General features: G+C 40.0%; 1 protein-coding gene across 1 annotated transcript in view; it reads right to left on the bottom strand.

Annotated features, from left to right (window-relative positions):
• The window catches only part of suclg2 (succinate-CoA ligase GDP-forming subunit beta), a 106,289-nt gene extending 97,583 nt beyond the window's left edge, over positions 1-8,706 (bottom strand). The window contains exon 1 of the mRNA XM_030729341.1: positions 8,600-8,706. Coding sequence (XP_030585201.1) covers positions 8,600-8,683 — 84 coding nt within the window. The 5' untranslated portion in view covers positions 8,684-8,706. The remainder of the gene's footprint in view (positions 1-8,599) is intronic.
• Positions 8,707-27,811: the final 19,105 nt, after the last annotated feature.

The raw sequence follows: 27,811 nt of genomic DNA, 5'->3' as shown, positions 1-27,811 counted from the left end.
ATGCATTTCCGGCCACTTTTTTTACTGCAGTTTTTGAAGTTATCAATGAAAGAATAACAATCATAGTGGAATAATAATCATAGCATCAATATGAGGACTCGTAAATGTCAGTAAAGTCCTGGAGGACGACTGCTGAAACAACCTGAATGGATGTGAGAGAATGAACAAAGAAGTGGAAAACCTAGAAGGACAAATATGTTTGCACCTGAAAAAAACGCTGAGCACAACGAAGAGCGAGGACCCGGGGGGGGTGGGGGGTGGGGGTGTTCCTCAGCATTTTATTTGTTTCTATCGGCTGGCACCGCATGTAAAACACCGGGACACAACCGTAAGGTAATTAACACATAAATTAATACGGATTTTCTGCACAGTGGTATCTGCACCATCCGGCAACACGACCAATCTGTTCTACCACCTGAAGTTCAAACACCGCAGCCCTGCCAGCATAACCAGTATTTACTGTGTTGGCCTGAATAATTCTGATTTAGTCTGAAGCTTTACATGTTTTGTGTTTGCTCTGGGTTATTATGGGTCAGCTTTCCAAGTTCTTGGATTGAGTTATTGACTGGAATTAACTGCATATAAATTTTGAATACATGTACAGAATTTTTCAGTATGTTGTGGCAGTGCACTAAAATGTGAGTACATTTGGTCTAAAGAATTTGGTCCTATTACTTTGTAGTATTATTAGTCTTGATAACTGATATTACCTTTTGATTTATTTATTTTATTTGTATTTATTGTGTTTAATTTATAATGTATATATTTTTTATATTTTTGTATTTTCAGTTTAGTTTCAATTTAGTATTTTTATTTTCAAGAGATTGTAGATGTGCAGTAGATTTCATGGCATGGCAATACATGCAGTGTATTTACAAAGTCAAGGAGTAATTGTGTTAACCGTGATTTCAATACTGACCAAAATAATCATGATTATGATTTTTTTTTTTTCCATTATCAAGCAGCCCTAAGTTTGTTCCTATTTTTTTAAGACTGTCAAACCAGCAAATAATAGAAAATGAAAGGAAACACCCTCCTCAGTGTCAAGTCCACATGTAACCTTTGCAACATCTTTAAAAAGACCAATGGTTTATTTGTTTTATCACAGAGCATTTATAAATATAAGAAACATACAGACGTGGACAAAATTGTTGGTACCCTTCCATTAAAGAAAGAAAAACCCACAAAGATCACTGAAATTCAAACTGACAAAAATATGAATTAATAAAGATTTACTGAAAATTAACAATGAAAATCAGACATTGCTTTTGAATTGTGGTTCAAGAGAAGGGTGCCTTCTCCAGGCTGCATGTTTCAGCTCCTTCCACTGATGTTCAATAGGATTTAGATCAGGTGTCACAGAAGGCCCCTTCAGAACAGTCCAGTGATTTGTTCTTGTGTTTTGAATCACTATCCTGTTGGAGGACCCATGACCTGCGACTGAAACAAAGCTTTCTGACACCGGGCAGCACATTTCACCTTTGATCTCTTTGGAAGTTGTTTTGGGCTCTTACCATTCGCATTATCGTAGGTCTCTTCAGTTTCTCTTGTAGCCACATCCAGGGAGGCTGGCTACAGTCCCGTGAACCTTAAACTTCTGAATAATATGTTCAACTGTAGGCACAGGAACATCAAACTGCTTGGAGTTTGTCTTCAAGCCTTTACCTTTAACATACTTGTCAATAATTGTCTCTCTCATCTCCTGAGACAGCTCTCTCCATGGCTTCCTGTGGTCCATATTCAGTGTAGTGCACACCATGATACCAAACAGCACAGTGACTACTATGAGCCCTTTGAATAGGAAGACTGACTGATTATAATACACCTGTGATGCTAATTACAGGAAACACCTCAGTTTAACACATCCCTGTGGTCAGCTTATTTTCAGTCTTTTCTAGAGGTACCATCATTTTTGTCCAGACCATTTTCATTAGTTTGTTTTTTTGTAATAATTATTTTGAACCACAAATCAAAAACAATGTCTGATTTTAATTTCTTAAATCTTTAGTGAATTATTTCTTTATTTCAGTGATCGTTGTGCTATTTTGTTTTGATGGAAGGGTACCAACAATTTTGTCCATGTCTGCACAGTTTCATCTAGTGCACAAATGAACTGCTGCCATATGTTCAAACATAAGCACAAATAGTGCAGAAGGAAGGAGGTCTCTGATGAAATACCTTTTTTTTTTTTTTTCATTGAATAACATTTCTTTGGTTTTAGCAATATTTATTTGGAGGAAAGACTGGTCACACATTCATCAAGGACTGGGCAATGATCTTGCACCACACTGCGCAGAAGATGCACACTGTTCAGCACACTTAACAACAAAACCAAAAAGTATGTTAGAAAAGTCTTTGTTGGCATGTTAGCATGGAGACTAGCATTTAGCTGCAGTGCTTCTGTGGTATATAAAGACATGGGCCTATTAATCATACAGTAAGAAAGCTGGATATCACATCTTGTTAGTGGCCACACTGAAAATGGGTCAATCCCCAATTTGGGTCTTCTGGGGTTTTTCAACTGTTTTTTTTGGTGGATCTGCTTTTGTCTTCTAAATGGAAACTGATCAATTTTTTTTTTTTTTTTACAAATTCTAGGCCACAGCTTCTGAGTGATAACTTTGTTTTTGTAGGAGGAACACCGAAAAGGACAGTAGAAAGTAAAATAAATGCAGAACTTGCATATAGGCCTGAGGGACTATTGAAATTTCAATATATTCTATGCTATTTTACATAAGATAAGAAATACCCATGGTCATAATATCAAATATGCTTTGGATAACAGTTAAACTTAATTTGGGGATTATCTATACACTTTATAGACAATATCACCAACTGCATGCACTTCACAGTAGTGGTAGCTTACTGTATGACACGCTCAGTGAAAAGTGGCACCTACTTCTTACAACAAGAGCTGACAAGGCCAGATTGTTAAACGAAGGCTTGGTCGGTACACCACTCTCACCACTCATGCACACCTATTTGCATAGTTTTTGTTAAGTACATTTTTATTCATGTACAGAAACTATTACTTTTCAATATATCATTGCGTGTTTTGTGACACAAATAAACACTGAGACATTAGCCGTCACAACACCATTGCTCTTAAGCCTTTTTTTTTTTTTTTAAAGCAATTTTAGCAGTGCATTTAGATATTAGTGCTGGGTCTTAAGTCCCTTTTTTCCCCCTGCACAAAAAGGAGCCCTCACTCTCACCTATACAAACCTGTGCACTTGTTCCAAACTGCAAATCAAAGCTACTGAATAACACATATTAAGCGGTATTCCCAGATGTCTGGTGAGGATAAAATCCTCATTATTTGTCATGGCCAGTCCCTAACCCTTTGAAATGACACTGCCTAATTAGTTATGACAAATGACTGCAGAGTTAATTAACCAGAATGCTCCTTAAGGGGCATTATCAAATGTTTAAGAAATTAACAGATTGCCAGTTCATCAATTCTATGTAATTGATTTGTTCCCATTCAGGTTATGAACTCGTCTCTTTTCCCCATCCGTTTAGCTAACCATCCAAGGAAAAATTAAAAGGGGAAATTTATAGTGTCCACTTGCACGAGCCCATGCTGAATCACATCGAGCAGTCCTCTGTGTGACTATCAGAGTCATTGCTATCCTGATCGCAGAGTGTTACTCTGTTAATGAGGTGGCACTTGGCTACTTCGTTGCAACTCATAAATACAAACTGTCTTGCGATTAGACAAGCACTGCATAGTAAGCTGTGCTAGAGGCGACATAAAATAAAAGAGATGGACGATGCAAAGAAGTCGTGTTCACAAACATGCCAGTGTGAATCACAGCCATATTTCCATTTAAAGCAGCATGAGTATGCTTCATGAAGCTTTAGTGGACTAATTCAAAAAGCCTTATCTGCTCTAATTAATATAGTACTTGAGTGTTTGTGGCAGAAGTACCTCTCTCTACCCCTCAACTGTGGCAGTGGCTCTATAGATTTGGATGAAAAGCAAAGGGCCATTTAGTTTATCAAAAGAATGCTCAAAAAAAAACCCCACAAAAAACACTGTAGGTTAGATAACTGCCTTTAAACAGTTAGGTATGTTAAAGCTAAGGTTTCAAATGATTAGCCTGTATTTTCTGCTCTGCTCTGTGTATGGCCTAAAAGATGTGCAGTTGCTCTTATTAACTGCTACTACCCACTTGTAGCTCTTTGGCCTTGCCTCTTAAAAAGCTAAGGCCATGCTCAGACCATTTCAGTAAGAAGAGAGAAATGACATCTGCCTGTTACAGAGCTGGGGACAGAACAGTAGAGCAGAGATGGAGGCGGGAGCAGTAGAGCGTGGCTCCAGGATTTAGATCAGTGAGATTTGCATCATTGGCAGGTCTTTAGGCAGGGCAGGTCTAATCTCCTGCAGACAGGCTTAAGAAAGGAAAACCTGACTGTTGTGTCTCTACAGATAGGGATTTCAGTAATTAGCATAGTTAATATGAGGAGGGAGTCAAATTCAAAGGTGTCAGAGCTAAAGGGAAGATAATGCAGTAAATAAGAAGAAGTTAAAACAAGGATACGCAACTGTGGCAAAGTTCAGTCCCATATATCTGAACTTTACCACAGGCTCAACCCTTCAGCAACAACTCATGAATTGCAAACATAGTTAAAAGTCATCCCCTTGTGCTTTAATGGTGATGCAGTTCTTTTAGCATGGGGCTTAATTACCTTGTTCATCAATAAGTTCAAATAAATATGCTTTCACCACTTTAAAAATTATCATGCTTCCATGGCAAGGTTAAGCAGGCTAGATGGTCAAGCTGTGATATAAAGGCAAATCTGTGTAAGAGAACTAGGGTTCTTATTACAAGTAGAAGCAGCCATTGTGCTCTATAACACAATATCTTCACTCATGCCGTTCTAAAGTGGAATCATCACTGCCTTTATGGCACAGAGAGATAGCCAGCCAGTCAGCCAGCCAGACCCTGTCGAAATTGTCAATGACTCAGATCCCTGTGACTTGCACAAATTTCACAAAGAGCACTTCCAAGAAAACTCAATCTTTGAAGGTCTAATTTCAGAGATGATAGAGAGGCTGAACATAATCTTCAATATACTGCACTTTTAATGAATTATGCCTGTCAGCCATCACTGACATTGTTTTCTCAAGTAATTTTCAGCATCACTCCCACTACTCCCTCATTATCTGCACTGGAACAACAGCATAAGTTAAGCTGATAGGAGCGCATTTACTCATTGCAGAGGCTGGCAACATTTCCTAATGACTGCAGCCGTTCTAAATTATTGAAAAAGCCTAAGCACCTCACCAGCTACAGAAATGGCTATTAACCTTGGTGAACGATATTCAAATCCAGTTAGAGCCAACTTCGTCCTCCAGTATCCCTTGCGGGGAGGAAATGTAAATGTGTTCTTGCTGAGACAGATGGGGGAGCCTCCCGTCGTTTGAAGTTCCAGCAAAAGAAGTCGTTGCAAGCAGAGGGCTCTCCACCCTGTTCTGTAAAATATTCAGGACCGAGTCTCATTGAGACACCTTTCTTCCCAGTGTACCCCTTCAAATCATGCTGGGCTTCAACACAGTTGGGGTATTACTAAGCATGCACGCCTTACAAAAAAATAAAAACTTAAGCGAAGGTTTACAAATTCATCCCTGTGCAGCGACAGTGAAAAACAGCCTGAGGATTATCTCGGTGTGCAGACAAGAATTCAGGAGATTTGATTTATGAGAGAGAGTGTGAGAGAGAAAATAAAAAAAAACATCTCACTCCCCCTTTTAGGAGCATCCTGGAGCCTAACCATCTGAATATTGCAATGTCCTCTGCATTGTTGTTGACAAATCATTGCAAATTGAATTCCACAGCTTAGTTGACATACTGTCAAAGCTGATTTGATTCTATTGTAGCGATACCTGGCTGTCAATCTGTTCAGGCCCTGATACTATGCTATAAACCAGGAGAAAATCCCCGATCATTACTCTTATCACCTCGCCCGAGAGAGAGAGAAAGAAGCGAAAGAAATGAAAGAAGCAGAAGATGAGCAGGTAAAGAGCCAGTAAAGGTGAGATAAAAACTTTTGTTAGAGTTTACTTTTTTAAAGGAACAGTTCACCCCAGGCCTCAGGCCTCTACTGACACATATGCATCTTTTTTTGATGCAAGTTCCCCAGTTTCTGAGTCATTTCATATAGAAATGTATGTTTTCTGGTGCTAAAAAATAGGCTTGAAATACTCAGCAGTATTGTCATGTGCTACAAAAAAATAAATAAATAAATCTACAAACGTGACCACTTTCATATGCAAACTACACCCACCAACGCAGAACAACGTGTCCATCTACAATAGTAAATTCGTAGATTTGTTTTCTTAGACAGATGGAAAAAAAGAATAAAAAATAAAATAATGTTAACATGAATCATGAAATGCGCTATGATGTCTGTTACTATACCGGGTTTGAGCTGTCCAAGTAAAATGTGTGTAGAAAACACTTGACAGGCTATTTCTGTAAAGTAGCTGAATTATACAACCCATTAAAATTCTCTTTCATTTTAATCGTGACTCTTTACTGCCACTTCTAAAAGAAGAAAATATTTAACAATACTTTAACATATTTCACATCCTCTTAGCAGCTAAAAGGCAGATTTGGTAATCCTGTAGCAAAGAAAAAGAATTAATTGATGCTGGAAATTAAAAAAAAAAAAAATTAAATTACAGAGACTGTCGCATTACCTGCTCTAAGGAACGCGTCTAATTTCTATTTTTTTTTTTAAAATGTCACTTTAGAGATTTTGCTCACTGGATGCAAATGTTTCAGTTAATTTAATGTCTTTATTGAAACAAAAATATTGATTTACAGTAGTTAACAATATTAACCAAACAAAGTTTTACAGTTTGTAAAAATACACAGACACACATCTAAATAGAAGGCACAGCGTGAGCAGCACATTAGCATAAACACAACATCCATGGCTCTGGTGTCTGCACACAAGGTGTTCTGACAAGACGAGCTGTAGGTTGCCCACATTTTGGAAGGACTCAGTCACTCAGAACATAATGCACAATCACTGTAGCTACGTGCAGTAACTGCATGAAAGCAGGATTGAAGCATGGATATATGCAGGTTTATAGCCTGAGTAAAATGCAGGCTAATACTTGCCCTGTGTATACAAAGAGCGTTGGGAATTTCTTTAGACTTTTTAATGGCTGCAGAGACAAACAAGCAACTGGCCTAAATACTAGGAACTTACCAAACTAATCTGGATAAATAAGGGTCCTGCAGCAGCTAGGATAAGCTCCTGCCCAGCCTGCGATCCTGAATTGGCTATGCAGAAGAAAATGAATGGATGGATGAGTGGACGGACGGAAGGACGAATGAATGGACAGATGAATGGATGTTTTTTGTTTTTTTTTTTCCCCCAGCATAAAGCACAATTACTTTTCAGTCAAATTGTGTTTCCTTCAGGCACAATAGCCATCAAAATACTCTGCCACGATGCACATAAAATCTGTTTTACTTGTAAAGACAAAAGGCCTCATCAATATAAATCTATCTGGGCAAGACACCAGGAGTAAATATGACAAGTAAATATAACATGAGAAGTTCAAGGTCCTATTTGGCTGGGCCTTTGTAGCCAATCCATTATCAACAAGTTCCTGCTTTGTCCACCCAGGATGGGCATTAATACTAATGTTACAAGTACCTATGCAGGGACGGCAAAATTAAAAACCAGATCTCAGATACTGACTGAGCAGAAAAGCATGAAACTGAGTACAGCATAACATGATAATTTATTCATCTGTTTGTCCTGGAGCTTTGAAATTTATTATGAAAGCACAACTCTGCGAGACCGGATTTTGTTTGTTAGTCAATACGGTGCAGCGGGATTTACGTCAGATTCTGTTTTGTGGCTTTGGCAGCATTTTTAAGTCTCTTTGCAATTACTACACCAAATGCTTTGTTTGCTAAATGAGAAACTGTGCAACAGTAAGCATTTGCCACTGTGTACTTAGAAAACTCTAATCAGGCCAATTCTGTTAGCTGTTGTTCCCAGCTCACAAACAGATACTGGAAGCTCAAAGTGCAAAACTTAACCTTTTTACTCGGGTCTTATCTGAAATGGGTCTTGGGGCGAGAACCTCTGGGGACATTGCTCACTTTGAGGTTTACCCTTTAAGGTCACACAGCCCACAGTGGGAGTACTCACCCGAAACATATCGCGTAGCGAAGAGAAAATCTTTAGAATTCAATTTTACGTAATAAAAAATGAAAACGTCGTATACACGCAAACTTACAGACGCATGTTAAAGTGACAGATACAGTCTACAGACAGAACTGCATTAGGAAAGCTTTCTTCAACAATAACTATGATTTCCAGAGGAGCTCGTATATTCAACAACCCCCATGATTAGAGCTACTGAAGGACTTGAAGACGGCGTTGTTGCATCACCTGTGGACTGGCACACTATTCAACTTTGATCTGTCAAACCTCTGTCCGCTCAGACATGCTAACCTGCTAGCTACGCTGACCCTAACCCTGAGACGGTGACAGCAGACGTACAGTAACGCAACCATCCCGCCTGAGCAGAAGACCGTATACCCAGCAATACAAGCTGTAACGGTACCTTCACTTTGTCGAGAAGTATGTGCTTTGAAGTAGCTATCCTCAGTCCTTTCGCTGCAGCCTGGGATGCCATGGAAGCCGCCATGTTGACACGCAAGTCCAAAGGGAGATGACGCTGAAAGCATGTGCGTGATCATAGGTCAGGAGGCAGAAAGGGGCGGTGCTTCTAAAAGAAGCATACACACCGTAGAGTCAGGTGTGCACGTTTAGCAGGCATGAACATATTTAGAGCTGTCGACAGCAGTCTATAGCACAGAGGCAGAGTAGACTGAAAATCTAACAGTTACTTAATAGTGTGAAACATTTCTACAACATTCTCAGCATCCAGCCTGTACTGCAACCTGATGATTGCAGTACACCCCTCTTTTTTTTAAATTTTTTTAATTCAGTTGTGTTACTCTTAACACCCAGGACAGGGTTAAGGATAAAACTGTAACGCCAAAATATATGTGTCTATTTATAATAAATTTAGCAAATCAAAGCCCAACCCCCATGACCCTGAATTGGATAAGGTGAAGAAAATGGATGGATGGATGGCTGGCTGGATGGATGGACCAACACCAACACTAGAGGTGACAAGAAAGCCTCAAATGAGAAGTGCCTGACTCCCTGGCATAACTCACAAACACACAGTTTAAAGCACATAACCCGTAAGCTGGAGAGGGAATGGTGTCTCATTTAGAAGATCTTCATTTAGCCTGGAAAAAGAGTTTGTTGCTCTATAAAAAAAAAAAGCCCTCGGTAAAGCTAGGACATCTTCCTTTTCATCACTGATTGAAGAAAATAAGAACAACCCCAGGTTTCTTTTCAGCACTGTAGCCAGGCTGACAAAAAGTCAGAGCTCTGTTGAGCTGAGTATTCCTTGAATTTTAACTAATGACGTTATGAATTTCTTCACCAATAAAATTTTAACCATTAGAGAAAAATTATTCCTAACAATCTCATTAACATATATTTATTTACAGCAACTTCTGATATTTATTTAGACTCTTTCACTCTGATTGATCTTTCTGAGTTAACCTCAATAGTTACTTCCTCCAAACCATCAACTTGTCTATTAGACCCCATTCCTACAAGACTGCTCAAAGAAGTCCTACCATTAATTAATGCTTCAATCTTAAATATTAATTGGCTACATACCACAGGCCTTTAAGGCAGCAGTAATTAAGCCATTACTTAAAAAGCCATTACTTGACCCCGCTGTCCAAGCTAATTATAGGCCAATCTCCAACCTTCCTTTTCTCTCAAAAATTTCTTGAAAGAGTAGTTGTAAAACAGCTAACTGATCATCTGCAGAGGAACGGTTTATTTGGAGAGTTTCAGTCAGGTTTCAGAATTCATCACAGTACAGAAACAGCATTAGTGAAGGTTACAAGTGATCTTCTTATGGCCTCTGACAGTCGACTCATCTCTATGCTAGTCTTGTTAGACCTCAGTGCAGCTTCTGATACTGTTGACCATAACATTTTATTACAGAGATTAGAGCATGCCATGAGTATTAAAGGTACTGCACTGCAGTGGTTCAAATCATATTTAATAGACACCAATTTCTTTATGTAAATGGCGAGTCTTCTTCACACACTAAGGTTAATTATGGAGTTCCACAGGGTTCTGTACTAGGACCACTTCTGTTTACATTATACATGCTTCCCTTAGTAAGTATTATTAGAAAGCATTGTATTCATTTAAGCATAAATGCATTGAAGGATATGTCCTTCAATATGTAGGACAAATATGTAGGACTGCTTTCTTGCATTAGCACAATATCTCTAAAAGTAGAAAAATTCTGTCTCAGAGTGATGCTGAAAAGCTAGTTCATGCATTTATTACATCTAGGCTGGACTATTGTAATTCATTATTATCAGTCTATCCTAAAAGCTCCCTGAAAAGCCTTCAGCTGATCCAAAATGCTACAATAAGAGTACGAACAGGAACTAGAAAGAGAGAGCATATTTATCCCATGCCGATATCTCTTCGCTGGCTCACTGTTAAATTCAGAATTGAATTTAAAAAATTTCTTCTCACAGAAAAGGCTCCATCTTATCTTAAAGACCTCATAATACTGCATGACCCCAACAGAGCACTTCGCTCTCAGACTACTGGCTTACTTGTGGTTCCTAGGATACTTAAGAGTAGAATGGGAGGCAGAGCCTTCAGCTTTCAGGCCCCTCTTCTGTGGAACCAGCTCCCAGTTTGGATTTGGGAGATGGACACCCTCTCTATTTTTAAGATTAGGCTTAAATCTTACTTTTTTGATCAAGCTTATAGTTAGAGCTGGATCCGGTGACTCTGAACTCTCCCGTAGTGAAGCTACAATAGCCCTTGGCTGTTGGGGGAGTTCCCATGATACACCGTGTTTCTTTTTCACTCACCTCTTTTGGGATGTTATACACCACTCCCCATTTAATCATTACCTATTATTGATTTCTGGCTCTCTTCCACAAGGTGTCTTTTGCCCTGTGTCCCTCCCCTCACACTCAATCGATGACAGATGCATGCCCCTCCCTGAGCCTGGTTTTGCTGGAGGTTTCTTCCTGTTTAAAGGGAGTTTTTCCTTCCCATCATCACCAAGTGCTCATAGGGGATAATTTTGATAGTTAAGTTTTATCTGTATTATTATATGGTCTTGACCTTACAATATAAAGTGCCTAAGGCAACTGTTTGTTGTGATCTTGAGCTATATAAGTAAAATTACAATGAATTGAACATCTTTTAAAATTTCTACAAAAGATTTGTTATATCTTCTAGAAGAGAAAACTGTCTGATTTTAGGTAAAGATATATTTCTCATATAAAAGACCAAATTACCTGTCAGCCTGCCTTCCACCCTCATCCATGACAGCCTGGCATGCATCCTGTCTACCCTGTCCTTCAACGAACAGCAGAGTGCAAGGTGGGCAGTTCTGTTTTGACCTTGCTGAGGCCTTGACGCTCAGTACATTTAAGCACTAAACCAAATAACCGAGCAATAGTCAATGTGGGATAAAAGCAAAGACTATAAGATTTAATGTCATTAATTTTAAATTTTAACATACATGCTACAAAAGTAATACATTTTAGAGTATGTATCATGTCCTGTACAGCTACCACACTGTAAACCCAGATAAGTTGAATCTACTTAAAAAAAACCAAGGTAACTCATTGCCTTAAATTTTTTAAGTAATGAAACAGTTCATTTAACTCAGCCTGTTAAGTAAGCACTACTCCATATCCAATTGAACTAAATTGTATGTTCTAATTGACCAAAATTATCTTTTATAGTTTTGATCAATCAATTCCCCCCTATCCTTTTCATGGTTGTGTGGGGGTGGTGGGGGCTGGAGCCTATCCCAGCTGACAAGGCAGTAAGATGCAGGGTACACCCCATACAGGTTACCAGCCTGTTGCAGGACTGACACAGACAACCATTCACACCTGTGGGCAATTTAGAGAGACCAATTAACCTTACCCCAGTAACTGCATGTCTTCAGATTGTGGGAGAAAACCCACACAGACACAGGGAGAACATACGTGAGTCCACACAGCAAGAGTCCCAGGCTAAGGTGGAACTGAACCCAGACTATCAGATAACTATTCTAGCTGTGAGGCAGCAGTGCCAACCACCACACCACCATGCTGCCCAGTAACACAAATATTTTTTACAGTGTTGAACTGTGTCTGTTTAAATTTGGTAAATAAACATGATAAAACTCATCCCTGCTGAATGCTGGTACATTAACATTTACACATAACATTTGTCCATGGAACAATAAAAAACTATACGAGAGAGCGTTGTGAACAAAAACCAAACAAGCACACCAAATGTCTACTATTCCAAACAGCGAGAGGCCTGGGCCAAGCCAGAATTGACCCCAGACCTTCTAGAAGGTGTTCGACCTGTGAGGCAGCAGCGCTGACCATCACACCACCATGCAGCTGCACATTAAGCCAGTCTGTTAAAACTGGTATAAACTAGATTTTTAGTAGCTTCAAAACTTGATGATATTAAGTTGTTTGAACTCAAACACATAAGATAAAATAAGATAGACCATCAAAAAGTACAGTCCACTCAGCATTAACAAGTAATGTTCACATTCTAGGCAATTTTAAGTAATATGAACTCAATATTTTTAAGTGGAATCAAAATCTGCATGTAATTTCTTGTAATGTGATTTAAAATGGATAAGCTACAAACGTGATGAACGATTACAACTGAAAACCAGGCGCAGATGTGATTAACCAGCAATAATACAACAAGTTAATTTTCCATGAATGTTCAAAAACAAAAACATCCAAATTGCATATGTATAATGTGGGCTTATAATATGCTAACTGAGATAAGCTACCGCACATAGTCTTTGTTTTTTGTGTGGGGGTTGATTGTTTGGATGGATGTGAGGATGTGTGTATGTATTAGTTTCAGTCTCATTGTTGGAAATTCATCCATCCGTTTTCTTAACTGGGGATAAATTCAACAATTACCGTAACATGCATGGCTTTGGACTGTGGGAGGAAACCAGAGCACCCAGAGACAACCCACACAAGCAGAGAGAACATGCATTACAGGAAGAATTTATTCATGTTCCCTGTCCACAGAAGCACTCGTGGACTTAATTTGTTTGTCTGGTGAGTGCAGAGGGTCGTACTGTAAGATTTTCTTTTGGCCGTAATAGAACTGATATTATTTGTAGCTCATTAATGTGTCTGTAAATAGCATGTACAAGCAGTACTTGCAAATCAAGGTTAATGTGTTCTGGCAGTATTGCAAAGAAATGAATTACATGTAGCTGAGGTAAAATATTAGCAGATGCATTCACACACTGTGCACAGATTTTGGTGATTGGTTAATTTGATTAGGAAGGTATCAGGTAAATAGCCAGAAATAAAAATAAAACCATTCTTTCTTTCATTCATTTGAAAGTAATCTCCATGGAAATTGTAAGTGGGAGGAAATCCATCCATTTTCTTCCGCTTATTAAATTCGGGGTCGTGGGAGGGGCTGGAGCCTATCCCAGCTGCCATAGGGCGACAGGCAGGGTACATCCTGGACAGGTCGCCAGTTTCACACCCATGGGCAATTTAGAATCACCATTTAACCTAACGCCACTAATCACATGTCTTTGGACTGTGGGAGGAAGCTGGAATAACCACAAAAGCTCCACACAGAAAGGCCGGATGGCCAGGACCTTCTTGCTATGAGGCAACAGCGCTAATCACCCCACCACCATGCTGACCACGGGCAAAACTATATCTCTTACTTTTTTCTTTTTACATTTTTTTTTTAAATTCGGGTGAACGAACCTTTTCCCATGTTGTAGGTTGCCAAATGCTGAAGCTCTGTTACCTATTAAGTTCTGTAAAATAATTTAATAGTACTGTTGGATTGAATATTCAAATTGCCAGTTTTAATCATTCAATCAATTTACATGTAGTGAACAGACACTAAGAGGCCCGTCATGGATGTTGGATGTGGGAGCTGCTCTGGCTCCATCCAGAGTGTGACCTTGTGAGCAGGACAAACAGTCACCGTGCTCAGCTGAAAGGTATTGGTAGGGAGTCGAGTGAGAGAGCGTGGGATGTGTGAGCTGATCTTGTCTGAATAGCTAAATAGCCCACTCACATAGTTCTCCAGAGCCCTCATTACACGCCGCATCTTGAAAGGGCAGAGAGGGCAAACCGATCATAAAGAGCAGTGATTATGACAGAAGGAGAGAGAGAGCTGGATGAGATACTCACTTAGAAACCATCAGTGTCAGCAGGCTAGAGAGGACATGACAGAGGGGAGGAGACGATGATGAACAGCTACAACCAAGAAATCTTTTTCGGAGACCTTTTATGGTCAAATAACTAAGTTGAAATGATAAACCCTTGAAAAACTTAGAAAGAAAAAATTGCAAATGTGAACCACTTTAATGTCAACTGGGAGAGAATTTGCCTCATGTTTATTTGATATTTTTTGCTCTTAACCCCCAGCTTGTGGGTAAGAGCTTTTGGAAGTCAGTGATCCACATTTCACACAGTAAAATATTCCGTGGTTGCCGGCTTCTTCTTCTTCTTCTTTTTTTTTAAAAATGTAACCACAGTAAGAGCACAAATGAAGTGAAAAGTGCTGCACTAGCATAATATCTGGGTGTGTCAACAAATCCTGCTGAATGTGTCAGCGAAGAGTGGCATGCCCAACTTAAAGCTAAAAAAAAAACACACTGAGAGCGAAAGCCAAGCAGAATGACTAAAAGATGATTCACTCGAACATTTTAAAGCATCCCCCCACCCCCACCCCACCCCCATCTCACCAGGGACTTTTTCTTCTCTCAAAGGAATTGATATTCAGACAGGACTGTCAGAATATCAATGGCCCTAACTAATATAATTCAACTTTTTTTCATTTGGGATGTTGTCCTGTCGCTCAGAACAAAAATTGTTTTTGTCTGCAGTTGTAGCAATCATGTCATTTTAATCCCAGAATACAAAGCAGGCATTGTTGCTTTGTCTTCTTTCCTAACCACCTAAAGTTTCTAACAAAATTTGAATTTGTCTTCAATGGTAATTCACAAAATACATCTGCATATCCATATATATGAATACATATCTAAGAGTGCTAATTTTGAAGTCTGTGGTGCTTTGTAAACACACTAGACAAGCAGGGTATTTTTTTTTTTTTTTTGCACATCCTTTCTTTCATTAATTTCTAAAACAGAAATTAATGAAAAAGAAAAACTAATGCACCAAAGACTGGACCATTTTTAATCATACATATAAAATTCTTAAAATGTTTTGCTTCCATGCAGGGATGAGTCATTATACTTTATAGTCACACGAATGCCTGTGATTCAGGTGAATCATAAGGTTTGATGTGAAAATTCTACAGAGTAAAAATAATAAAATGGAAAATCAAGCATACAAAATAACCTAAATGCAGTGCAAAAGAAATTCCAGTTCAAATATTTCAACTAATACTTTACATACTTCAGTAGTTAGGTTTTTAGCAGTGATGCTTTGAAGCACAAAATTCTAAGGTTGCAGCTAAAACTGATCCATAACATATGTGATCTTGTCTTTTTTTTCCTGTCCTCTCCCTAGAGGAACACGAGTAAGTGTGCAGGCAGAGCAACTAATTTGTGGTTTCCCTCAATTATCTATTGTCAGTTTCCACTCAATAAGCTGAAAGTCATCAAAATACCAGGGATGAAGCGCCACTGTTCCCAACAGGCTGTGTGGTTAGCCCTGATGCTTCAGTGACCAAAATAGCCGAGTGTCTGTTGGCTTACAACCCACAGTGATCAGGCTAGGAGCTGACACACCGAGCCTGCCCACAGCCTGGACCACACAGTCGATCTCTGCTCTTCTGCCATCTTTTTTTTTTTTTTTTGAGTCTCAGGTGTCTCTCACTTCCTCTGTTTGCACTCCACTGCTATGCTACTTTGACACTTTTCTTGCCCTTTGTTTTTCTTCCAGTGTCTCTTTGTTTCTGCTTTCGCTGCCCCTTCCTCTGTGTTTGTCTCCTTTTCTCCAACCTGCCTGTTAAACACAATTCTCGCATGTGAGCTCAAACGAGAATTCTCCACAGTGATCCTGACTGCAGGACCCTCTTCAAACGTCAATGAGGCCATGACAGCAACACTTTGCCCTTCTCATTAATGTGACTGCTTGGACAGTATAGCAGATCACACAAAAGAGAAAGACGAAACTAAAAGCATCCAACACACACACACACACACACACACACACACACACACACACACACACACACACACACACACACACACACACACACACACATACTTTTTTTGATTGAATTTAGACCAGAGTGTTCATTTTATTCAACCTGCACTCACACTTCATATCGCATCCTTTAAGTAAAAGTAGAAATGGACAAGCACCAACTTACAAAGTCTGACCTCTCTGAATAAATGTATATGATGCAGCCAAACCAAAAGTACTATATGATGCAGTACAGGCGGTGCATTAAAGAGTAGGGGCATATCTTCACATTCAAGTTCTAAAAGTAGGTGTTAGAGGCTTGTAACAGAACTGTGATCTCATTGAAAACTACAGTAGAGCTTTAGATGCTGTTTTATAATATGTTTATGTATAGATTTATGTGGCTTTAGCTAGCCAGAGAACAGTTTTGTTTTTTATCCAACAGAATACCAAAGTAGTGCGAGAGATGGGGAATTAATGCACTTAACTGCTGAGTCAACAAGCAGGGAATCTAGGGGCTTAGCCACACAGACAGAAAGCAGACTGCCTGACAGGGAAATTAAAACAGGCAAGAAAGATGCTACCAAGAACTGAGAATGACAGAGATCGGACAAGAGAGAAAGTGAAGGGGGGGTATCGGGTCATTGCCACCCTGTGCTCAGCCCATCTTTGGATATGACAGACGGCAAACATAATTAGTCATCATTTTCCGTGCTAACCCTTAGAGTTCGCAATGTCACAGCAATGCATATGCATGAGGCTAAGACCTTCCTTTTATCCTCATTTCTCCCAAAGAGTTTGAAAAGATTATGATACAGCAAACATATTTTACTCTAGACGAAAATCAGGGTGGACTTTTCCCCAGCATTGACTGACATACCTCAGCATTACCTTCCATAACTTTCACTTTTCTACCGTAAAATCCATAACAGCCCAAGAACATAAGACTGCCAAAGCTTGGCTTGTGTCTGCTCTGAATGTCAGTGCTGGAGAGGGAATCAATACAGCAACAGGAGCTGCCACATCTTAGCTATCTCTCTCTCCCAGATGTCTGTCAGCCATACTCAGCTGGAGGCCCTCCATTAATGTGTTGTGGAATAACATAGTCGGTCCCATGCTTCGAGACAGATGCATCAAACAAACCTTGTGAAGTGCTGGGCCTGTGAGTGTGTGATGCTCCTGCAGGTTTTGCATTTGCTTCCTGGATGGAAATAACCAGCTTTGATCAAAGCAAGACAGAGATAATATTGCAGTATCACATGAAGTCCACGCATTCTAGGAGGTGATTGATCTGCTGATCATAGATGCATGGGAGTAAATGCATGTAGCAACAGTGGTGATACAACGTAGATCCTTTGCATTAAGGGCTTTTGCTGCAGTGCAGAAGGAGGGGGTTACAGAGGCTTTCTTACATTCCCACAAAGGAAAGCAAATGTTGACAAACTCTCAACTTCAACAGCATGAGGAGGGGTGACATCTAAAAAGCTGGCTTCAGTAGATAACCCTGTTTTATTTCAGGCTTCAGTATTGCACACAGCACGGCTCACTGCACTGGGGGAGCATGGAATTCATAATCCAAATAAAACCAAGCACACAAACATGCATGGACATGCAGAAATATGCACATTCTCCCCACACAAATACCAACATTCAGAACCATAGTGGCAAGTCCAGCAGAGGCTGAGAGAGTGCTTAGATGTGCATATGAGTGTAAGAGGAGCCAGATTCCTTCACAAGCCTCACCACATGCTGTGCCACCTCCGTCACCAAAGGAGGACTGGGTCATGCTTTAAAACTTTTACCTGCTCCTCTCCCGCCTTTCGTTCCCCTCACAAACCTCCAGCATATCAGCGCCCTCCTTGCCTGTGACCTCAAAGCAGCAGCAGGGTGCCTGTCATTATTTTCTCTCTGAAGGTGCTATCTCTACATGGACAAGAAGATGTGCAGGCACACACACAAAGCTATGTTGGCCTGGTCTTATAGCACATGGAATGGAAAATAAACATGTTTAGCAGCGCATACCCCCTGTGGCTGCAGCTCAGGAGGTAGCGCAGGTCTTCTATTCATTGGAAGGTTGGCGGTTCAATCCCTAACTGAGTGCCAAAGTATCTTTGGGAAAGACACTGAACCCCAAGTTGGTCATGATGCATTCATCTACGTATGAATGTTAGATAGAAAGCACTTAGATGTAGCAAAAAGTGCTTGCATGACTATGGGTGAATGAGGCATGTTGTATAAAAATCGCTCAAATGGAGGAGGAACGCATTACATAAGAACCAGTGCGTTTACCACATAAGCTCCAGGTGTCTTTTTTTTTGAGGGTCATTTTTTGAGGGTCATTTTTGAGATCACCATCTGCAGCTGCATGCTTGTCATTCCAGGACAGGCATTCAAAAATGCATGTGGGTAGAATGGCAGGACATGTCAATAGAGAAATCAAAGCCATCAGGATGGTGCTGATGAAGGAAGTGGTGTGATAATTCATATTCTTCCTGATGAAGGTCACAGATGCAGTAGGAGGAAGTTGGGACATAGAAGGTGGGAAGAGGAGCATGCGTGCCAAAGTGGTGTGTGCTCAGCCATGCACCTCAGGGAATGACTTAAAGACACACTTTATTCAAGGGTGCGATTCAGAGTGGGACTCATATTTACTCTTGATGCAAAGTGTTTTTTGTGACACAGTGACCTTCGAAGGGCCTCCTCCGCTCTTGCGTTATTTCTTTGATTTAAGCCTTGTGTTACTGCCTCTGTCTCTCGGGAAATGATGACATATATGCCCACGGGCCTGGGATTAGCTCAGTAGAACATTATTGCCTACATCAGAAAAGCTACTACATTTCAAGATCATTGATGGGTGATGGCTCCCGAAATGGTTTTCTGGGCAAAAAATGATATCCAAATGCATTTTTCGGTCGTGAAAATGTTTTTTGTTGCTGCTCTTTCTGCATGCCAACACATGATGATTTAACTTCTTGCTGCTGGAAATAGCAGTTGGTTGTTTACCGTGCTGCCATTTCACGTTGCCAGCTGAAGTATTACTTAAATAAGCAATGACCACAAGCAGATGCAACAGTCATTTCAATAACTAATACCTTACAATTCAGACTTCCCAGGCAAACAGCCCTTCAACCTCAAAAGCAGATGAATAAATAACGCACAGTAACAGTCTCCATGTGGATGAGGGAAAAAGAAGGAGGGAGTTATCTGAGGCTCCATTAACCTTGTTTGTGTAGAGGCACCTCCACTATCCTAAGCCCACATCGCGTGGGGAACCTCAGGGGACCCTCCACTAATTAACCTTGTGAAGACACCCTCAGTAGAGGGAGGCTGGGACTTGAATAATAAGGAGGCCTGTGCGAGGCCATTAGCAGGAAGATTAACACATCCAACTTTCAAGTAGCTTTTTGACACAAAACCAATATTTGTCTGCACTGGCTTGGGTTCGGCTGGCTTGTGGTGTGACACAGTAGAATTCTAAGTGACATGTGTGTTTCAGCCTCCTGCAAATTTCAGCCATCATACAGCCTTTTTTCTTCTTAACCATTTTAGAAGAAGATACGATGCGTTTGTGAACATCTAAATATGTAAGTGCATGGGTTGCAGTGCAGTGCATGCAGTGTTAGGCATAGTAATATGTTACTCTAATTGTATTAAATTTTTTTTATAATTATGATTACTATAATTTATTAATCACATTACAGTTAATCAAATAATTATGTTGTTCCTTAGCTGCAAATTCTTCAATTATCTGCATGATGAATGGCTGGATAGAATAAAATCACAAATGAGTATTTTCTTGCACACTTGCACTACAGTCTGCTGTCTTCACTTCCTGTGGAGGGAGGAGAAAACAGTGGGTAAGGGTTGTGTCTACAACTTTTTAGGAGTTTTCCTTTGTTACATTACTTTCATGGCCAGAAACATCTATCTTCTACTCAAAATCAGCTCTTTGTAAATATTTTCATGCTAACACAAAGCTAGCAGCAAAGAACCCGTGATCCAGAATGATTTTAAAGCCAAGTGCGTGCCGAGCCCAGTCAAGCAGGCAAAGGTTGATTTTCAGCAGGTGACAAAAGCAGTTACCTGTGAGGTTCTCTTAGCTGGTGCTTATGTGACGGTGCATTTCAGGCCAGTTTATGGAGTTCTGCAGGTGTTATATAAAAGCACTGCAACAAACTACTTTCTGCGTGTAGTACAAAAATAATAAAGCTAGGTCCATAATTTGTTGGGCAAAGATGCTTTTTCTTTCTGCTACACTTATAAAAGAATGAATTCTGAAGTGTACAGAGCTGTGATCTCTGCTCAGATCGATGTCCACAAGTACATGGGTAATTTTTAAAATGGGGATTTTTCAGAGCTCACACACACACACACACACACACACACACACACACACACACACACACACACACACACACACACACACACACACACACACAAAACTGATCTCAAGTGCTGTCAAGAGCATGTCAGAGCAACAGGTGGTGATATAACCCAAACTGTGAAGAAATGTTGGCCAATCAAAAGGCTGCAAACAATAATGTGGCGCAGAGCATAGCCTCAATCTGAGCAGAGATCATAGCGCTGTACACTTCAGAATTCATTCTGCTGCTCCTGTCAGCAGTCACATAAACACTACTGACCCAGCTCCATTGGTAGCCCTACATGCTCGTGCCATAACACTGCCTCCACTGTGTTTGACACATAATGTGGCATGCTTCGGATCATGAGCTTTCTCCTCTTCTCCATTCTCTCTTCCCATCATTCTAGTACAAGTTAATCTCGGTTTCATCTGTCCAAAGAATATTTTCTTTCAGAACTGCTCTGGTCCTTTGAAATTTATCCTGGCAAAGTCTAATCTGACCTTCCCTCTCTTGAGTGCAACCAGTGGTTTGCGCCTTGTTATTTATAATTACAGTAAAAAGCTATAAAATACACTTCACTTCAAATTAGCTTCTGATATTATGTCTGCGTCATTTGTCACAAAATAACAACGTAACAGGCCTTTCAGTCAGCTTTCCAATTAATTTTGAGCCTCTGAAAATGGTGGCTTATGTATAAAAATGGCTGCAAGTCAGTTAATGCAAAACTTTTGCAAAAACCCTTGACTTAGAGTTTGCCTTTATTATGCCTCTATTGTGGTGGTATAAGAAGGCAAAACTACAAATATTGTGTTGTCCAAAAAATCATGAACCTAACTGCTTCTTGTTTATCTGGTATAATTTAATCTATTATATAATAATCTCATTCCTTGGGGGAAGACATGGAAAACCTTGATAAATTACAATTCAGCTTTGGACTAAAAGAATAACAAAATTAGGAAAAGAAATATTCACTTTCACACCAAATGCAATTTGGAGTCATTAATTCTCCTGACCTACATGCCTGGACTCTAGGAGGAAACTAGTGTAAACAGAGGAAGAGCATGTTTTCACAAACTGGGAGGCAAATATCCTGCAGCAAGATGAGAGTGATAATTATTAAAGTGCCATAAAGCATGGGGATGGGTGCTGTAATTAAACTTTTGACCCAAAACAAAATTAATGCGTCCTTCAGCAGTTTAATTGGCACATGTCATTGGAGTTCATTGGGGAAAGTAATTCCTTTAATTTAAATCCTTGTTTTGTAGTTGATAAATGAAGTCCTCTAAAACCCTGTAGCCTGAATGTGGCCCATGTGCTCTTTGTTTCCTGTGTGGATGGCGCACTCAACTAAAGACCATGACAATATGGCTAGAGCAGAAAAGGCTCGATCTATCACTCTGATATTTGGATATTCTGAGTGTGTAAAATACATTTCTATATCAACAGAGGGCAATGACAAGGTTAAAAACTTTAAAACTTACAAAGTTGAAAAAAAGAACTATCATAGTGTAAATCTGAAAAACTCAGGAGGTGATTGTGGTACTCAGGAGCCATACCCTGATTAAAATCAGCCAAAATAGGCTGTTTTACCTTGTGCTGATTTTCATAATAATAAAATTTTGCAGATAAATCTCTTCTTTTTTATGTCAGCCAAATAACTGTAGCACGGTGAATTTGTTTGCAATGCCTTTTGCACCTGCGAACACATCAGTGAATGCTCATTGCAGCACCTTTTCATCTGCCTTGTCAATACACCACACCTTTCTTTGTCATTATTAGGACATTGTAGGTCCATCGGGTAATATAAAATAGGTCGCTTTCTGAATTTGATTCACAAAACAGAGATGAAAATGAAACACTTTCCACTATACACATGTTGAAAACAGAGATGACTACAGGAAAAAACAGCCAAAATATGTCTCTTAAAATGTGGGAAATGTCACCATCAGTGTGGATGTCTAGAAAGTTAGGATCTATGACTGGTTCTGTCACAGATTGCTTGACATGCTGGCATTTCTGCTAGTAGTTGCATTATAATATATATGTATATATACACAAAGGTGAATGTGGCTCTGTTTTGTTTTGGCTCTTTATCGGGGCATGCCATCACATAGCTTGTTCTGCATACGATCTGACTCAGCTTTTATCTCTTTCTTTATTTACCTTCCCTTCTGTGGGTTTCATTCTAACTTTATCTGTAAAAGGCACCTGCACAGTATTTGGGTGGTTGCCACATCCCTATCTTGTATCTCTTCACTAACTTTACAGCAGAATAAGGAAGTTTTGCAATTGCATACGAGAGAAAATCCACAGAAATCTGAAAAACCCAAGACAGCACTTTGAGACTTCAAAAGAAAAGGACAATGCATTTGAATATCTTTCATATCTGCCCCCCCAATGCTATTTTTTATTCAAACTCTACCCACAGGGAAAGAGATGTCATATCTGAAAGGTGACTGGCTGTTAGTCACACTTCAATAGGACTGCAGACGAGGTGGTCAAGGCTGAAAGCTGTAAGAATTATCACCTCTTAACCCCTCATTGATTTGGGTGTATTTCATTGTGTTATGTAGCATTGTGAATTTCTGGAGCAATGGTGTCAGAGTGACTTTGTATGGTGGAGCCGGGCGACAGCATGGTGCGTGCTCAGAGACCTTCTGGGCTTCATGCATAATGCTCTTTGTGTTTCCTGGGAAGGATGGACGAGTGACAGGGAGGACTGAGTCCCTTCCAGAATCTCAAATGGATTACACTCTCTTTCAGCTAGCTCTCCCCCTCTCTCTTTTATGCTATTTGAGGGAAACAGCCAGTATCACTGATGTGGCCTTTTTCCTGTGTGTGGCGTTAGAACAAAGAAACTGCGCTTCCTTAGCATACTTGCGCTTGTGTTGTGTTGTCTTGTTGCCCACTCTTCCTCTGCTTACCGTCCTTTCTCTCTCTCCGATCTGTCCTTCTACCTTTCTTTTATCTCCCAGTTTTAACGATTTATTTTTCAAGCATGTCTGACCTGTGCTGGAACTGGGTCTCGTGCGTCACTTCAAAAGACTGTCAATTATTTCCACTGTTGACACTGACAGTGACATAAGAAGACTGGATATTTCAAATCGACTTAGGCTGCTTTGTTTATAATACCACTTATTTCTTTGTGAGCTGCCAGGTAGATATCAATCCTTAAAGAGCACCTTACTTTGAACACAGCGGCTGTTGTTTGTATTCATAATTTTATTTCTAGTAAAATGAAATAAACTCGACATGCACAGCTTAACTTCCAAATTTATTGAAAAACCCAGGCTCCCATTTAAAGGGTCAGACAATATTCCCAAATTTCATTACGCTGCATTTCATTACATAACAGTGCATATCCCATTAGCCTGTTGCACAGTCATTTACAACTTCATGAATTATAAATCAGTTTCCTTTCATCACAGCTGGAACATTCTCCCTGATGTGCAAATTACACTCAGGAAAACAACCACAAGTAAGTCCACTTCAACACAGAATCCAAACCTCCCTCAGATGGACCACGGAAGATGAGAAAACAAATAAACAAAAAATTCAATGTCACATGGTTAATCAAGAGCCCCCCCCCCCCCCCCCCCACACACACACACACACACATACAACCCCAGGGGCATCCCGGTGTATATTCAGTACACAGTAGATGGAGAAATCAACACAGTACCTTGTTTTCAGTATCTGCGGTTTGCTCTTTCACTGACAATAAGTTGGAGCTAATAGATTACTGCAGCCCCTAATGTGCCCCTGAAGGAGGCCCTCAGGGCTGAGAACCTATTAACAATAGATGTATACTCACAGCACTGCCCCGTCCACACAATTTCTCAAACCCCGAGACTCCCTGTAGCACTTTATAAAGCTCGGAGATATCCAGGTCAGACGCTAGTTACATTCACACTGTATGCGAGCCCACAAGCAGAGATCAGTAAAACATAAATCAGAAACGTGTGAGAGAGAAATAGCCCCTGGCGTAATGCAGAGGCGATTATGAACTCAAATGGGCACTCTTTTCAATAAAAACATGAAATATGATCGGGCTTCAGGAGAGTTGAAAGACACTTACAAGAACATTAACAAGAGGTGTTCTCTGAGGTTAGGGCACAGTCACAAGAACTGTTCTGATTTCACCTACAGATGGTCAGGTTCACATTTATGAGAGTGCAGAGAAAGTGCCACGACAAATCCTGCATCATTTTCTTCCTTTGACCCTGTGACAAGGATTACTTAAATATATTAAAATTAGTATATTGAGCTACATGTTAGCATTTAAAGTGAATTGAACTGAATTTATGTATTACAGAAGAGACTATTAAACTACAGTACTTGCTACTAGAAATAAGCTTTGGGAAAATCTAGGGTGCAAACACGCAGGCCACAGAGTAAAAATAAAACGTCATCCATGCAAAATATAGAGACACAGGAGAAATACAACTGCATTCCTGAAAAGCTTAAATAAATAGCTTGTACAGTATACGTACAGGTACAAAGAATCCTGACAGCTCGAAGCACAGATACGTTCAATTTCAGTCTGAAGGTGAAGAGTTACTCAGATAAAGGATTTTTACTCCACCACATGGGCCTGCAGTACATCCATACATTTATTACACGTTGAATCTGGAACCGGGGGGGGTTCCGGATTAGGTGCGAGTGTTGAGCAGTTGAGTGCTCCTTTGGCAGTGACAGGTGGAGCTGTCTCATCGAAACCTCTGACATCTCGGGGGGGTGGTGTTTTTGCTATTGAAGTGGGTGGCATTTTCATGCCAACATCTAAAGACCCCTCCACACCTTTATAAAAAGGCAATGATTTCCTCCAAGTCTTGTGAGTGCTTTGACAAGATCTCAAAATCATTTGAAATAAATACTTTTTAGGTTTTTAAATGACTGTGGCAGCTGGTCTCCAAGCATTCAAGCAAACAACAGGCTCTGATGGTCCTTTGGCATTGTCTCGATTGGGCCTTTAAACTGAATTTCACTTCTATCATCATTATTTTGTGTTTGTACACCCACTGTACCTCTCCCCCTCCCACTAATGCTCCACCACACAGAGTATCTGCCTGCTTTCATTACTGTCATGAGCCTGGTGTTTTTGAGTTTTGGGTTTAGAACGAGCACCATGGTGGCCTGGTGGTTAGCACTACTGCCTCACAGCTAGAATGACATGTAGATGGTCTGGGTTCAATTCCACCTTGGCCCAGGCCTCTCTGTGTGGAGTTGGCATGTTCTCCCCACGTCTGTATCGGTTTCCTCCCATACAGGGTGTACCCTGCCTCTTGCCCTATGTCAGCTGAGATAGGCTTTAGCTACTTGTGTTCTTAATTCTTAGTTATTTGTTGCTCTTGGTGATCCCTGGTTTATTTCATGTTTTCTCTCTGGTATACGTTTTTTCTCCCCCCTTGTGTCAAGCGCCTGTGTTTAAGTCTTGTCTCTGTCGTCCCTGGTTTTTATCACTTCCTGTTTTATTCTGAGAGCCTTTGTGCTTTGCTTCCCGTGCCTCGTTTGTTGTGAATCTGTTCACCTGTGCCTCATCCTCCCCAGCTGTCTTGCTCTCCCTGATTACCTGGCGTTTGTGTATTTTTGTCTCCCCTTGTCACTTGTCAGAGTCTCGTTGTCATTGTGGTCATGTTCTGTTCCTGTGTTCTCCCTGCTCCCAGTTTAGGTTTGCTTTAGGTTCTTTACTCACCTTATTTTTTTTTATTTGCTCACGTTCTCAGCAGCAATAAAGACTCACCTTTTCCTCTGTTCACGACTGCCTGCCTCTCACCTTTCACACGCCACACAGTCAGCTTTCACTGATCATGACACATTACACTGAAGGACATTACGGCAAAGTGTGCTGTTGTAAGGCTATGGCAACGTGTTACATGTTGTATAACAATGGAAAGCATTTTCTACAACTGTATCTGTAACTTATCCTAGCACATAATCATGGCAACTGAGATTGTAACACACTATACAATCCCAAGAAATTTCTCATCATGTAATCTGTAAGATAATGCATGATTACCATAAACTGCATCTAAGGCAACCAAAATAAAAACCTATGGTGGAGTAGTAAAAGCTTTTAGAGCACATAACGGGTCCTGCAGGAGAGTACCAAATTAAAAGCAGCACATAAGTGCCTTTATTTTTTATAATACTACCTTAGGCCAGTAGTCTCATAAGTACAACTGATGCATTACTTTTATGTTATCTGGGAATTCATAATTTAATACAGGATAGTGCTTCAATGATTCTATCTCAGCTCCATCACTTTGAGCTTTGGTTTGAAGAAACACACTATGCACTGCAGTTGCATACCTCTTTTCATTTCGGTCTTTCTGAAGCCTCCGTTCCCTGTTATTGACTTCGAATCTTGACTGGTGCGTGTACAGAAAATCACAACACAAACTAAAAATCTTTGAATGCACAAATGTGTCGTGGCGAGTGGATCCACCGATCGCTCTTTACACTTGGTAAAGATGTAGGCTGATCCATCTCCAACCTTGGCTGAAAAAGTCAGCCTCAAATTCCCTTTTGTTGCATTCTCTGTTAGCTGGCTTGTTCTCCTGTGTGCCTGTGTGTTTAGGTTGCTGCTGTGCAAAGCAAAGCTACTACTGGGTGGGTAAAAATTTACTAGAAACTGAAACTGATCAGAATAATACTGAAGGGCCAATTTTGATCCACAGGCATTAATTTTTGACACATGTGGCATTTAAGGAGTTATTTCTGTTTGGGGCCAACATTAACTTCTGAGACCAGTGTTTCATTACTTCTGTCTACAAAAGAATATTAACTCGATTTGAATAAGTACTTCATTTATTCAGGAAAATAAAGCAAACAGAAGGCATTTTTTCAAATATTTTATTTGAGTTAAAAAGAAAATATCTGTTGCCTCTGTTTCACAAAGCATCAATGTGCCCATCTAAATATTTTATAAAAGCCAACAAGATCGTTTGTTTTGTTTTTTCCACTTCTCTGTGTAAAAAGAACAGAACCAAGGCCCACGTAAATTACTTTAAGAGAAGAGTGGCTTCATGCTACAACAGGCACACTTCTGCTATATTTTTCTCTGACAGTGGATAATCCAATCCTTGAGTCATATCAATGAATCTTCTTTATTAACAATTTGTTACAAAGCAGAGATTTTCACAGCCAAGTGTACATTCTGTATCTCAT

Source organism: Archocentrus centrarchus, chromosome 5 (genome assembly GCF_007364275.1).
Source record: "Archocentrus centrarchus isolate MPI-CPG fArcCen1 chromosome 5, fArcCen1, whole genome shotgun sequence".
Taxonomy (NCBI): Eukaryota; Metazoa; Chordata; class Actinopteri; order Cichliformes; family Cichlidae; genus Archocentrus; species Archocentrus centrarchus.
This window is presented reverse-complemented; position numbering and strand designations above follow the sequence as displayed.